This window comes from Galleria mellonella, unplaced genomic scaffold (assembly GCF_026898425.1).
Source record: "Galleria mellonella isolate WM207_F2 unplaced genomic scaffold, CSIRO_AGI_GalMel_v1 utg312, whole genome shotgun sequence".
Lineage (NCBI taxonomy): Eukaryota > Metazoa > Arthropoda > Insecta > Lepidoptera > Pyralidae > Galleria > Galleria mellonella.
The window spans coordinates 11399568-11411466 of NW_026442074.1; the positions used below are offsets into that span (position 1 = coordinate 11399568).

Consider the following 11899-nt stretch of genomic DNA (forward strand, 5'->3'; position numbering starts at 1 on the left):
TAAAACATCTCTAAAGCCTAACTGCGGTTAACTACTAACTGATCGCTGTCAAAGTAAAAGTTATAACTATGGAATGCAATATTTTGTAAATCGAAAATGTGAATAAAACAATGAATAGGTTAACAAGTTTATTACATAAATTAGGAATGTCTTAAATAATACATAATAACTTATTTGAGGGTAGTGCTAAAAATTATATAATAAAAAAAAAACTACATTTAAAGATCACAGTGAAAATGAATAATATATTACAGTGATGCATTATTGAACATAATTCAACATTTGGTTTTTTTTTTATGCATGTAATAACTGTGATGCATAAAGTGATGAAAAATCATTTGACATTAAAAAAAATTTCGCATAATCATACTTGTGCGCAAACTCAATGTTCAACCGACTTAAAAAAGAAATAGGTTCTAAATTCGATGGCATTTTATGTTACTGTTACCTTTTACTCCGCGAGTAAAAGGTATCGAGCACAAATACCAACCGAATTGAATCTCCTTTCTGAACATTACATGAAATGAAATACTTCAGGTTATTAACAAAATACTTTTTAAATTTATATTTCATATTGAACTGTGCGATACTTCGTATGAAACGCGAATCTAAATTATTAACAATACGTGGAACAATGTAACACACAAACTGGACAAACATAAGTTGGAAGGTTTTTTTTTTATATTGTACATCATAACTCATACGTTACCGGTGCGTTCACACACGATGCTTCTGTTGCTTTGCAAAGTCTGCGACGCGATGAGTTCATGACTCGTGTGTAAAGGGCCTTACGTTGATATATAGCACCAGTGTTGCCAGAATGGATATTGTTTTTAGCAATTGTAATTAAAAAGCTTTTCTATTGACGATATTTTAGAAAAATGAAATTCTTATTGTTAGAAAATTTTTGGAGAAAAGTGAAATAAATTTGGGTAATTTTTAGGACAGTTTTGGTACTGGTAAAATATGTATATAGAGAGAGAGATAGCAAAACAGAGAAGGTAGAGAATAGAATAAGAACTGAAAGAATGATTCATTCATTTCATTGTTAAATTGAGTTTTTTTTTTGCACTCAATGCATGAACACAGCCTCCCGCGTCGCTGATCTGATTGAACAGTAATAGTATGGCTAGGTTAGGTGATAGAACACTATATATTGCCATCTCATTTTTCTTTATTCTGTATATGTGTGTGAATGTGTATGTATGTGTATATGTGTATATATATGTGTATGTATGTGTATGTATATATATATATATATATATATGTATGTGTATGTGACTGTGTATGTACGTGTATGTGTATAATGTAGATTTGTATATGTATAGAATACCAACGCACTACTTATATAACTGTTTTTTACTTGTGACGCTATGGTTCTTGCTGAAAAACAGCGCTGCAGCAATATGCTGAGCACGGACCTACATCACAGAACATTGCGACACACACGCGCGCACGCGTACATTATAATTTAATTGCTATCTATTTGTATATAATTATTATTTTCTTTTGTTTGTTTTGTTTTTGATTTCTTTTGTTTTGTTTTGTGCGCTACTGTGTGGGCCGCATGTTTCTTTTGATTAAATTATTTCTTTCTTCTTCTTTCTTCATTTGCCGTGATCATGGCAAAATGTAGTGAAAAACCATGTGACAACTTTGTGATAGGGTAAAAGTAATATTTGGTTTCGATTTGTGAAACAAATATTTTAATCCTTTCCACTCCAATGTCGAGTGTCACTCGACATTGATTTTGTTCCACCAGCTCCACTGTCGAGTGTCACTCGACATAGTGTAATACTTTTTGCGGACAATTTTAAAAAATGTAGGATTTTTGCTTTTCTGTTAAACTTTGAATTTGGTCCAATGGAAGAAGCTGGTACTGTGACGCTCCCACCCATAAGTGTATTTACAGGGTACAGAGGAATAACACCTTAGTCCTCAGGAATGGCAGCGTATAGGGGGTATCATGGGCGAAACAGTACACTCTGTTATGTTCATGGTACTACTCCATCAGGTGGGGTGTCAGCTTGTTTGCCATTCTAAGTTGAAAAAACAAATGAGAACAGTATTCCATATATGGCCAGACTTGAGCTTTATACAATTGCAAGAGACGTCCTGGTGTGAAATACCGTCTCACTCTATTAAGCCCTCCTAACATTTGGAGGCCATCTTAGCTTTTTCTTCCAGATGACCGCAAAACTGGACGTCGCTGGATAAACGTATAACTAAATACTGCTAATCAATAAATACTTAAACATTTTTAATATGTCTGGTATGCGTTCTATGTACACCCTGCATCGCTGCTTTCACTTCTTCAAGAAACGACGTGGAATTGTGGATCGTGGTCCCGCCAAGCACCACTCTGACTCCAGGGTACGCTTGGTTGATCTGGTGAACGCACAGCGCCTCTTCGTAGGTGGCGCCACCTACTATAAACACGATGATGTCCTGTGGCCGCCTGCCGTAGCCGATATCGTCTCCACCCAGGGTCGGGTAGAGGTTCTCTCTTAGTTTTCCCTTTATGAGGTCTTCAAGCGTGTCTTTGAGTAGCGGAGTGTGCTGTGTGTATATATTCTCCACGCCGTTCAGACCCTGAAACATTATTTTCAAAAATGCTCAACACTGTTCATAAATAAATGACAAATATAACCATTTCTAAACATTAAAGTAAACTGCACTTTATTTATATGTTACTAGCATATATAAATGTATGTAATGTATAGTTTTGTCTTCCTAATATATGAACAGCACCATAGACAATATGAAATACACAGTCGCCATTTTTGAGCAATGAAGTTTGTCTATGCCTCCTGTACGTATAATTTCAGTATCAAACATTCAAAACAAAAACTTTAGTGCACAAACATATAAATAAGTGTGGGAGTAAAAGGATTTAACATTATTAGTCATATACCCTCATGGAAACTCCATGAAAACTAACGTGATTAAATTTCGATGTATCCATCGAGATGGGCGAACTCTTTTACATCTTCCTCACCTATCATCCCACATTGGTGCTTGGCCAGCGTATACCAATTGCGCAGATCGGGTTACCATTCCATTTTCTTCCATTAAAAAGATATAGACATAAAAAAAGCATATATTATGTGTAACTCACTTTGAACAGCCTCTTGGTGATCTTGGCCGCGTCCTGCAGCCCGAACAGGTCGCTCTGCCTGGCGTGAGCCCCGCCATACTCGAGCACGTTCACCACCGCCTTCACTAGGTGCTCCGGACACCCTCGGTTCTTGAGGGCTTCCATCAGCGCTGGCAGCGCGTTGTTGGCGTGCTTCTCGTATCGCAGGGCGTACAACGCCACCAATTTCGCAGCGTCGTGGTGGCGAATGGACTCGTTGGAGATCAACGACTTTAGACGCTGTTCAGTAGAAATTAAATCAAAATTAACTTAGTTTCAAATGGATAGATAGAATTTTCGAAAATAACATATAATGTATGTTCATCATCATCATCATCATATCAGCCGTTAACTGTCCACAAACATAGACCTCCCCCCTGAGAAGGGTTTTTTAATGGATGATAATGGAATAGTAACCCCGTCTACACTAACGTTATACTCTGGCGAGGCACCAGTGAGGGATGATAGGTGAGAATGAAAAGGCAGGTCAGTTAGCCCATCGGGGTAAATGCACCTGGAATTCAGCACGCTGATTTCGACGTGGAGATCGACAAGGCATATTGCTAGCAATGGGACTGGCAGTCCGCATTACTAACAATCCCTACCCCCTTTAAAAGGAGCCGAGGGTAAAAGGTAGTTTTATTATATTAGGAAATTACAGTACATCTCCTTGAATGGTTTTAGGCTATGTATATATAGTACCTGCAAGTGTTTGGAGTGGTCGCTCTGGCAGGCGATCTCCTGCTCCAGCTCGGAGACCTCGAGGAGGTGGTACGCGCCCACGGCGGACGACAGCTCGCCCACCACCGTCACATGCTTCGTCACCGTGCCGGACATTTTCTGAGGAACAGGTTCTCCGTTTATGAACATCTCATCATCATCATCTCAGAACTTCACTGCTAAACATAGGCCTCTCCCAAAAGAGGGATTTTGCCAGTAGCTGCCACGTTTGACAGGCAGGTTGGCAACTACAGTTAGTTGCTGCCTATCCCTCAACCATGAAAAAAAATATATAAAAACAATAGATTTTATTCCTAATCCTCATCTATCCTTCCTGTTTCCTTATCAGACCTTGATCATAATCTATTTATAATAATCTATTGGGATAATTCCAATGATCCTCAACAACATGTTTCTGCTGTAATTTGATGAGGAATTGGATATCCAGCAGCAGTATTTCCGAATCGATACGACTTCGTAACCTTCGAAAACAGAGCATATTCCTTTTTAAACAGCCGGCAGCACACCTGCAATGCCTCTGGTGTTGCGAGTGACCATGGGCGGTGAGATGTTATAAAACTTTCTTCTTAAAAAAAATTGCCATCTTACTTTGAACAGAGGATAGGTTTCCACAAAGTTCTTCATGTCGGCTATGCTCTCCACCTTCTGGTGACTCTTGGCCTTCTTCTGGAACTCCTCCATCAGCGACTTCATTGTCTGACCGATCTCACCAAAGTTGGAGTACAGATTCTGTGAAAATAAATTGGTTGGCTCATCGCTATGACCAAGCAGTGATAAGTCAGTGGGACAACACTTGACTACGTCTTGGGATCCCAAAATCGAATACCAGTCTAAACTGCGAAGTTTTTCAAAATAATGTATGAATCACTGAAAAATTAAATGTAAAAATTTACCAGATGGAGACTAGTCCCCCAGGTCTAGTTCCCCAGGTCATAGGCTTTCGTGTACAACGTAGGCGTCCAATAAACACTTAATATCAAAGGACGCCACTGTTACACATTATTTTATGTTTATATATATTATATTTTATGTTTTAAGTTGAAGGTAATATTATTTTATCAATGACTAGTGATCCGGCCTGCTTTGCGCAGGTGAATTTACTGGGTACAGAGGAATAACACCTGAGTCCTCAGGAATGGCTACGCATGGGGGTATCATGGGCGAAACAGTATACTCTGTTATGTCCATGGTACTGCTCATATCTATAAGCGACGGTTACCACATTCCATCAGGTGGGCCGTCAGCTTGTTTGCCATTCTAAATTGTATATAAAAAAAAGGTACATAGAATTTTCCAGAATAATATATAGCTAGAATATAAGCCTCCCCTACAGAAGTCTTCTGAGGATAGGTGAGGTTAGGTTTGGTTTGGTGAAAAATACAAAAATGATCTTGTTTTTATGAAATCCTCAGATTTACCAATGTATGGGCTTTTACAGTAACATATATGTATGTATATATATATATATATATATATATATATATATATATATATATATATATATATATATATATATATATATTCCATTCGCATGTTACCTTAGCATAAAACTCGTCCTGTTCAGACGAGAGTACGACCTCCTTGAAGTCGGCAGGCACGTCGGGCACGTGTGCCAGGCTCACGCGGTTGTTGTTGATTGTAAGCAACTCGTGCACCATGGCCTGGTACGTCCACTGTAAAGGGGGAGGGGATTATTAGTAATAGGAACTAGAGGCACCACTGCTAGCAATATACCCTGTCAGGTCGACCTCTACACGGTCTGCTCTAAAAATTCGTTCGTGGTTCATTCCTGACGAATTCATCACGACAGGTCAACTGACCAGCTTCATCTTCACCTATCATCATTCATTGGTTGCCCACCAGTGTATACCGATAGCGCAGGCAGGGTTACCATTTTATTGTCCTCCATTAAAAAAAATATTTTAGATTTCGTGTTGCATGTTTTATGTTTTATACATGGCCAGGACATATTGACAGCGCAAGTGAAATTACCATTAAATTTTCATACCATAAAAAACTAATACCATAAAAAATTTGCTTTTTTTTCTTAATTCATAAGGGTTTTTATCTTCTTCAGGTATATCAGCCCTATCGTAACGCTGAACTGATTTTTTAGATAAAATTTTATCTAGTACTATTAACGGGTATCAATTATTTACAGAGATAGATAGATACTCTTTATTGTTTCCTCCAAAAGATTACAAAAGCAAACTCATTATAGATACAAACAAATTACAAGAAATAATCACAATGAGAAAACAATGGGCGGCCTTATCGCTAAGAGCGATCTCTTGCAGGCAACCTTTGGATGGAAAGGAGTAATTATAAACAGTTTGAAATTAAATTAATTAATTAATTTAAATGATCGATTCTATAATTTAATTGGTCTAGTTTTTGATTATACAGACAGAGTGTCTCCATACAAATGCCCAGAAAAAAAAAAATTGTTCAAAATTTTTCTGATTTGAGTTCAACTAATATAGATCGAATAAGACTAATATTTGTTACCTTATAATATTAAGCATGTATGAAAAGATTGATGAATGTGGAGGAAGCGAAAGAGGTTTGTTTGAATCGAAGCATTTGGCGTTCCATTGTTTCTGCCTACCCTAATGGGAGATAGGCGTGACAGATATGTATGTATGTATAATTTTATCGATTGTAAACCCATTTAATACATTTTTCAAATTTAAATTATCTTTATTTAAATAGATTTGTTTACAAGCACTTTTAAATAGTCATTTATTTTTTAAATTTATTGCACGGTTCGGAAAGTTGATATCTGTTGAGAAGAGCCCGCAACAAACTCAACAGTTACTCTTTTCAATCTCTGTAAACATTATGTGTATTTATTTAAACATTCTATGTCTAAAGTTACATTCTTTTTTTTTTCTGAAAGTTACAAATTTGTCCCGTAAAAATTTTATCACTTTCAGTCTAGTAGTTTACTTTATATGACAAAATAACAAGTTTTGCCACAATTGAAGTAAATGTTTTTTTCTCAAACATGCTTAGAAATGTAAGCATTATTTTGACAATTTTCTTCGAGATAAATCAAACTTGCCGTACTGGCCAGATACATGCGGGCAGCGGCTGGCAAAAGTTGTATGAAAATCTATCTGTCGAATTTTGCGGCCCGATAAATTACTATGTAAACTCATATCTGTGTGTATCTAATGTGTGCCTCGGCTACGCCTCGGCCCACATTTGCACGTTCGTCCATAAATGCCTCAGTTGCTGGCCGCTGCAGTAATGTACTATAGTATAACACAATCTTATTAACTTATGTTTTATTTTCAAATGAGTTTACTCGACGAAAAGACAAGCTGATCAAAATTATTGACTAATTGTGGCAAACATAGCAAAAAAATTCCTCGTGCGGGTGTACCTGGTTGAGCAGCGGAGTGACGGGGTCGTCCCTCCTGTCGACGAGGAGCAGCTGCGGCGCGGGCAGGTCCCCGGCGGCGCCGAGCAGCGCGGCGTCGCGCCGCAGCAGCTGGCGCACGCGCTCGGCCAGGCGCGCGCACGCCTCCGACGCCGCCTCGTAGCGCAGCGCCGGCCGCCGCCGCAGCGACAGCACTGCGCCAGCCAAGCCTGCAGCGCAGCGCTGCAGCTCCTGCTGGCCCCACGTGCGGCCTAGCGGCCAGCCGACATACACGCATACATACATATCCGCTTGTACAACGGATTGTGCTCAGAGGAACTATTCAATATGATGCCTGCGGCCACTTTCTACCATCGTACGGCTCGCCATCGACAGCGAGTTCACCCTCAAACCTTACAGCCTAAACGGTCGCGTACAGCGCGGTTTCAGAGATGTTTCCTCCCACGAACACTCAGGTTATGGAATGAGCTCCCTGCCGAGGTTTTTCCGAGAGAAAGAGGTTTCTTCAGGGTCGGCAACGCGCGCGTAATACCTCTGATATTGCAGGCGTTCATAGACTACGGTACCCGCTTACTATCAGGTGGGCCGTATGCTTGTTTGCCACCGTAGTGGTATAAAAAAAAACACTAGAAGCCCGTCCCGGCTTCGCACGGGTGAACATTTTTACAACATTTTAAAAAGTGATTATTGTGATATAACGATAATAGTTGGACATATAGTATCGTGAAGTTTTTTGTAGTTATTGATATTTTCTTCAATATTGTAGAACATACTTTTGTTCTATCACCAATAGTTTCCGCAGCGCGCGTGACGAAAGATATTTTATAGCATTTTTTTACACCTTGAGTTACGTTACTAAAGTTTTAGTAAGGATTTCCAATCTTTTCTGGCAATAAATATAGCCTATGTTACTCAGGGTGAATATAGCTTTCTAATGGTGAAAGAATTTTTGAAATCGGCAAAGTAGTTTTTTGAGTTTATTCATTACAGGCCATATCCCACCCTTCAAACCGATGTATGTATGCATGATGTAAATTTACTGGGTACAGAGGAATAACACCTGAGTTCTCAGGAATGGCAACGCATGGGGGTATCATGGGCGAAACAGTATACTCTGTTATGTCCATGGTACTGCTCATGTCTATAGGCGACGGTTACCATTTTCCATCAGGTGGGCCGCCAGCTTGTTTGCCATTCTAAGTTGTATAAAAAAATATTTAAGAAAAATTTATGAGAGAGGTCTTAATAAACCAACAGGTGTTTAAAACAATATTTTTTTAGAAATTTTATTTATCTGTATGTTTATTCTGGCATCACGCAAAAATTACTGCACCAAATTGGATGCAGTTTTGCACAGTTGTGTCCCAAAAGGTCTAATTTAAAAACAGATGTATATTTTATCTTAATCTTGAAATGGTTTAATTGGATAATTATCCTACTTCTAAAATAGACACGCAATTCATCAGTTTCCATGTTTGCGGTTATTTTTGCCTACCCTACAAGGAACTTGGCGCATGGAAAATCCAGACTTTTTTTATACAACTTAGAATGGCAAACAAGCTAACGGCCCACCTGATGAAAAGTGGTAACCGTCGTCTATAGACATGAGCAATACCATGGACATAACAGAGTATACTGTTTCGCCCATGATACCCCGCATGCGTTGCAATTCCTGAGGACTCAGATGTTATTCCTCTGTACCCTGTAAATTCACGCCATATCCCACCCTTCAAACCGAAACACAGCCATGCAAACACAACTGCTTCACGGTAAATTACGAATGGGACAGAGGTACTCAAGCAATCGACTTTTGCACAAAGTCTCCCTCTGGTAAAAGACTATAAATATTTTAATGGGATGGAACAACTAAATGGTCATTTCGATAGTGCAATAGCATAGACAGTGTTGACATCTATCAGAGAATGATGATGGGTGTGGATAAAGTTAAGCATTAACTATCCACTGCTAAACATTGGTTCCCCCCCTTAAAGGGGGAATTTGCCAGTAGTTGTCACGCTTGGCAAGCAAGTAAGCAACCGCAGTTAGACTTTGATTAGTTTTAAGAGGGACACTGCTGAGTATACTGATAGAAAAATGGTCGAAGCTCCCCATTACTAAGAACCCCCCCCCCCTCTTGCTCCCAACAGTGGGTTATTGTTGTATGATAAACTTACCACGCAAACAGCCGGTAATGTTGAATGAAAACAAATGTCTATCCACTGCGAGATAGTCTGCAAACACTTCCTGCACTTCTCTCACTGCCTCCTGCTCATCACACTCTGCTAGTGTCTTCACATCCGCTTTAGAAATCACGTTGCTGAAATCTGAAATATATTATCTTTTTTTACATTTTTGGTAATTAAATAAATTAATTTTGAATGTTTTTGGAACAATTAATATAGGTAGTTTTTTTAATGGACGAGAATGGAACTATAACTGTGCCTGAGCTATCAGTATACACTGGCAGGCACCAGTGATAGTAGGTTTTTTTTTACCCCGCCTGCGCTAACGGGATATGCTGACGGAGCACCAGTGAAGGGTGATAGATGAGAATGAAAACAGGCCAGTTAGCCCAGCATGATGAATTCATCAGGAATTAACCATGATAGTTTCCAGGGAGAACCGCGAGGAGGTCGACCTGGTTGGGTATATTGCTAGCAATGAGATTCTCAGTCTCCATTATTAACAATTCCTTTCCCCGCAGTGATAGTAGGTTAGAAGGATTGTGCTCAGAGGAATTGTTTAATATGATGTCCACAGCCACATTCTACCATCATAAGGTTCGCCATCGACAGGGAGTTATTTATCATGTCCTACAGCCTCAATGGTCGCGTACTGAGCAGTTTCAGAGATGTTTCCTCCCACGAACACTCAGGTTATGGAATGAGCTCCCTGCCGAGGTTTTCCCAAGAGACTACAGCATGGGGTTCTTCAAAAGGGGAGTAAAGAGGTTTCTTCAGGTTCGGTAATGCATGTGTAATACCTCTGGTATTGCAGGTGTTCATAGGCTACGGTAACCACTTACCAACAGGTGGACCGTATGCTTGTTTGCCACTTCAGTGGTATAAAAAAAAAAGGAAAACAGGTCAGTTAGTCTTATTAGTCATTGTAATGATTTCCATAAGAATTAATTATGACAGTTTCCAAGGGAAACCTCATGGGTATATTACTAACAATGTTGATTCTTATTTTATTTTTAATTAGGCACAAAGGATTATTAAAAAATATAGTTACATTTTTTATGTTATACAAAAATAGGCATTGAGTACTAAAATATATTTAATACAACAATAAAAGTGTATACAGTTGATTAAATTGAACCCTACACATATATACAGAAGGATGAAAAAAATCTTTTCTCAAAAAAAAAAAGCATTTTTGTCTCCAATTTTAGAAATAGGATAATCTTTATTCCTTTCTCTTGGCACCAATAAAGTCTATTTGGCAAATTTGTCAAAAGTTGGCAAGAGGGAGCAATATGAAAATATATACATTTTCAATCAGCTAACTATATAATAGATAAACCTGAAGTACGCCTAGTCTTTTTACGTAAATATAATTATATGTACTCACATATAAAGTATACTCCGTACTTAGGATACCTAAGTTCACGGGATAACAGAGCAATGTTCTCAGACGTTGGTCGCAGGAATGCAATACACTTCATGTGCTTAAGATTATCCCATTTAGAATGGCTATCAATTCTTTCAAACAGGTACACTTCCTTCTGAAGTATCTCAGACTGGCTGAATACCATACTCACAATGCTGGTCTGTAAAGAGAATAAATTATTAATAAATACATATTTTCTATATTATGAAGGACCAGGTAACATACATCTGAGGGTACAACTCACAACATCCAAACCTGAGTAAATTAAAAAGCTTTCTAAAGTATCCTGACCAAGAAGCAAAATTCGAATCTCACCTATTCAATGTAACATGGCTGCCACTGCGCCACAGAGGTAATTATTGTTGACAAATTGTTAAAGTTTTGGACATAAACTAGTCTTTTTTACTGCAAAAAAGACTACAATTTCAGTACAGTAATTTTTAGAATTTTAACAACACTTTATTAGATTTTTTACTGGATAATGATATGTACATGTCTTTTACTAAAAAGGTTTTACATTATAGGCGCACTCACTTCACATCTTGTGAATATTTAATAATCACTGTAATAGAAAAATTGTAGTAAAATCCAGAAGAGACATATTGTATATTCAATATACTGGAAGACGGATAGACAGAAGTTAAAAATGATAACAAAATAGTAACTGGGAAAACATAAATTAAAGCAAGTGTAAAGAAATATAATTTAAAAACGAGATACCGACTGTTTCTTTATCCATAAGTATGACTTTCATTCCTGGACCACTCTCCTCCGTCATTTTAGTTATGTACATCTTCACTGCCTGTATAACGTTCATCTTGAATATTTAGATTCTTTCGTCGTTTAAATATCTACAGTATTGCATCAATTGTATTATTTATTTAAATTAGACAAAATATAATAAACAATCGAATATAAACCATTTACTTCAATGGAATGACAACTGATTTTTTTTTTTTTTTTTAGTACGTTTGTTCCGTTTGGAACAGGCTAAGGTCGGAGACCATGCTGCCTAGTCTTCAAAA

General features: G+C 38.1%; 1 protein-coding gene across 1 annotated transcript; it reads right to left on the bottom strand.

Annotated features, from left to right (window-relative positions):
- Positions 1-115: 115 nt before the first annotated feature.
- On the bottom strand, positions 116-11829 carry LOC113514973 (vacuolar protein sorting-associated protein 45). Its single transcript, XM_026899077.3, has 9 exons — positions 11599-11829; positions 10836-11034; positions 9437-9586; positions 7266-7513; positions 5416-5550; positions 4466-4606; positions 3839-3976; positions 3119-3376; positions 116-2592 (listed from the first exon to the last, which is right to left on the bottom strand). Exons 1-9 carry the CDS (start codon positions 11689-11691, stop codon positions 2251-2253), a joined length of 1704 nt encoding a protein of 567 aa, XP_026754878.1. The 5' UTR covers positions 11692-11829; the 3' UTR covers positions 116-2250.
- Between the last annotated feature and the right edge of the window lie 70 nt (positions 11830-11899).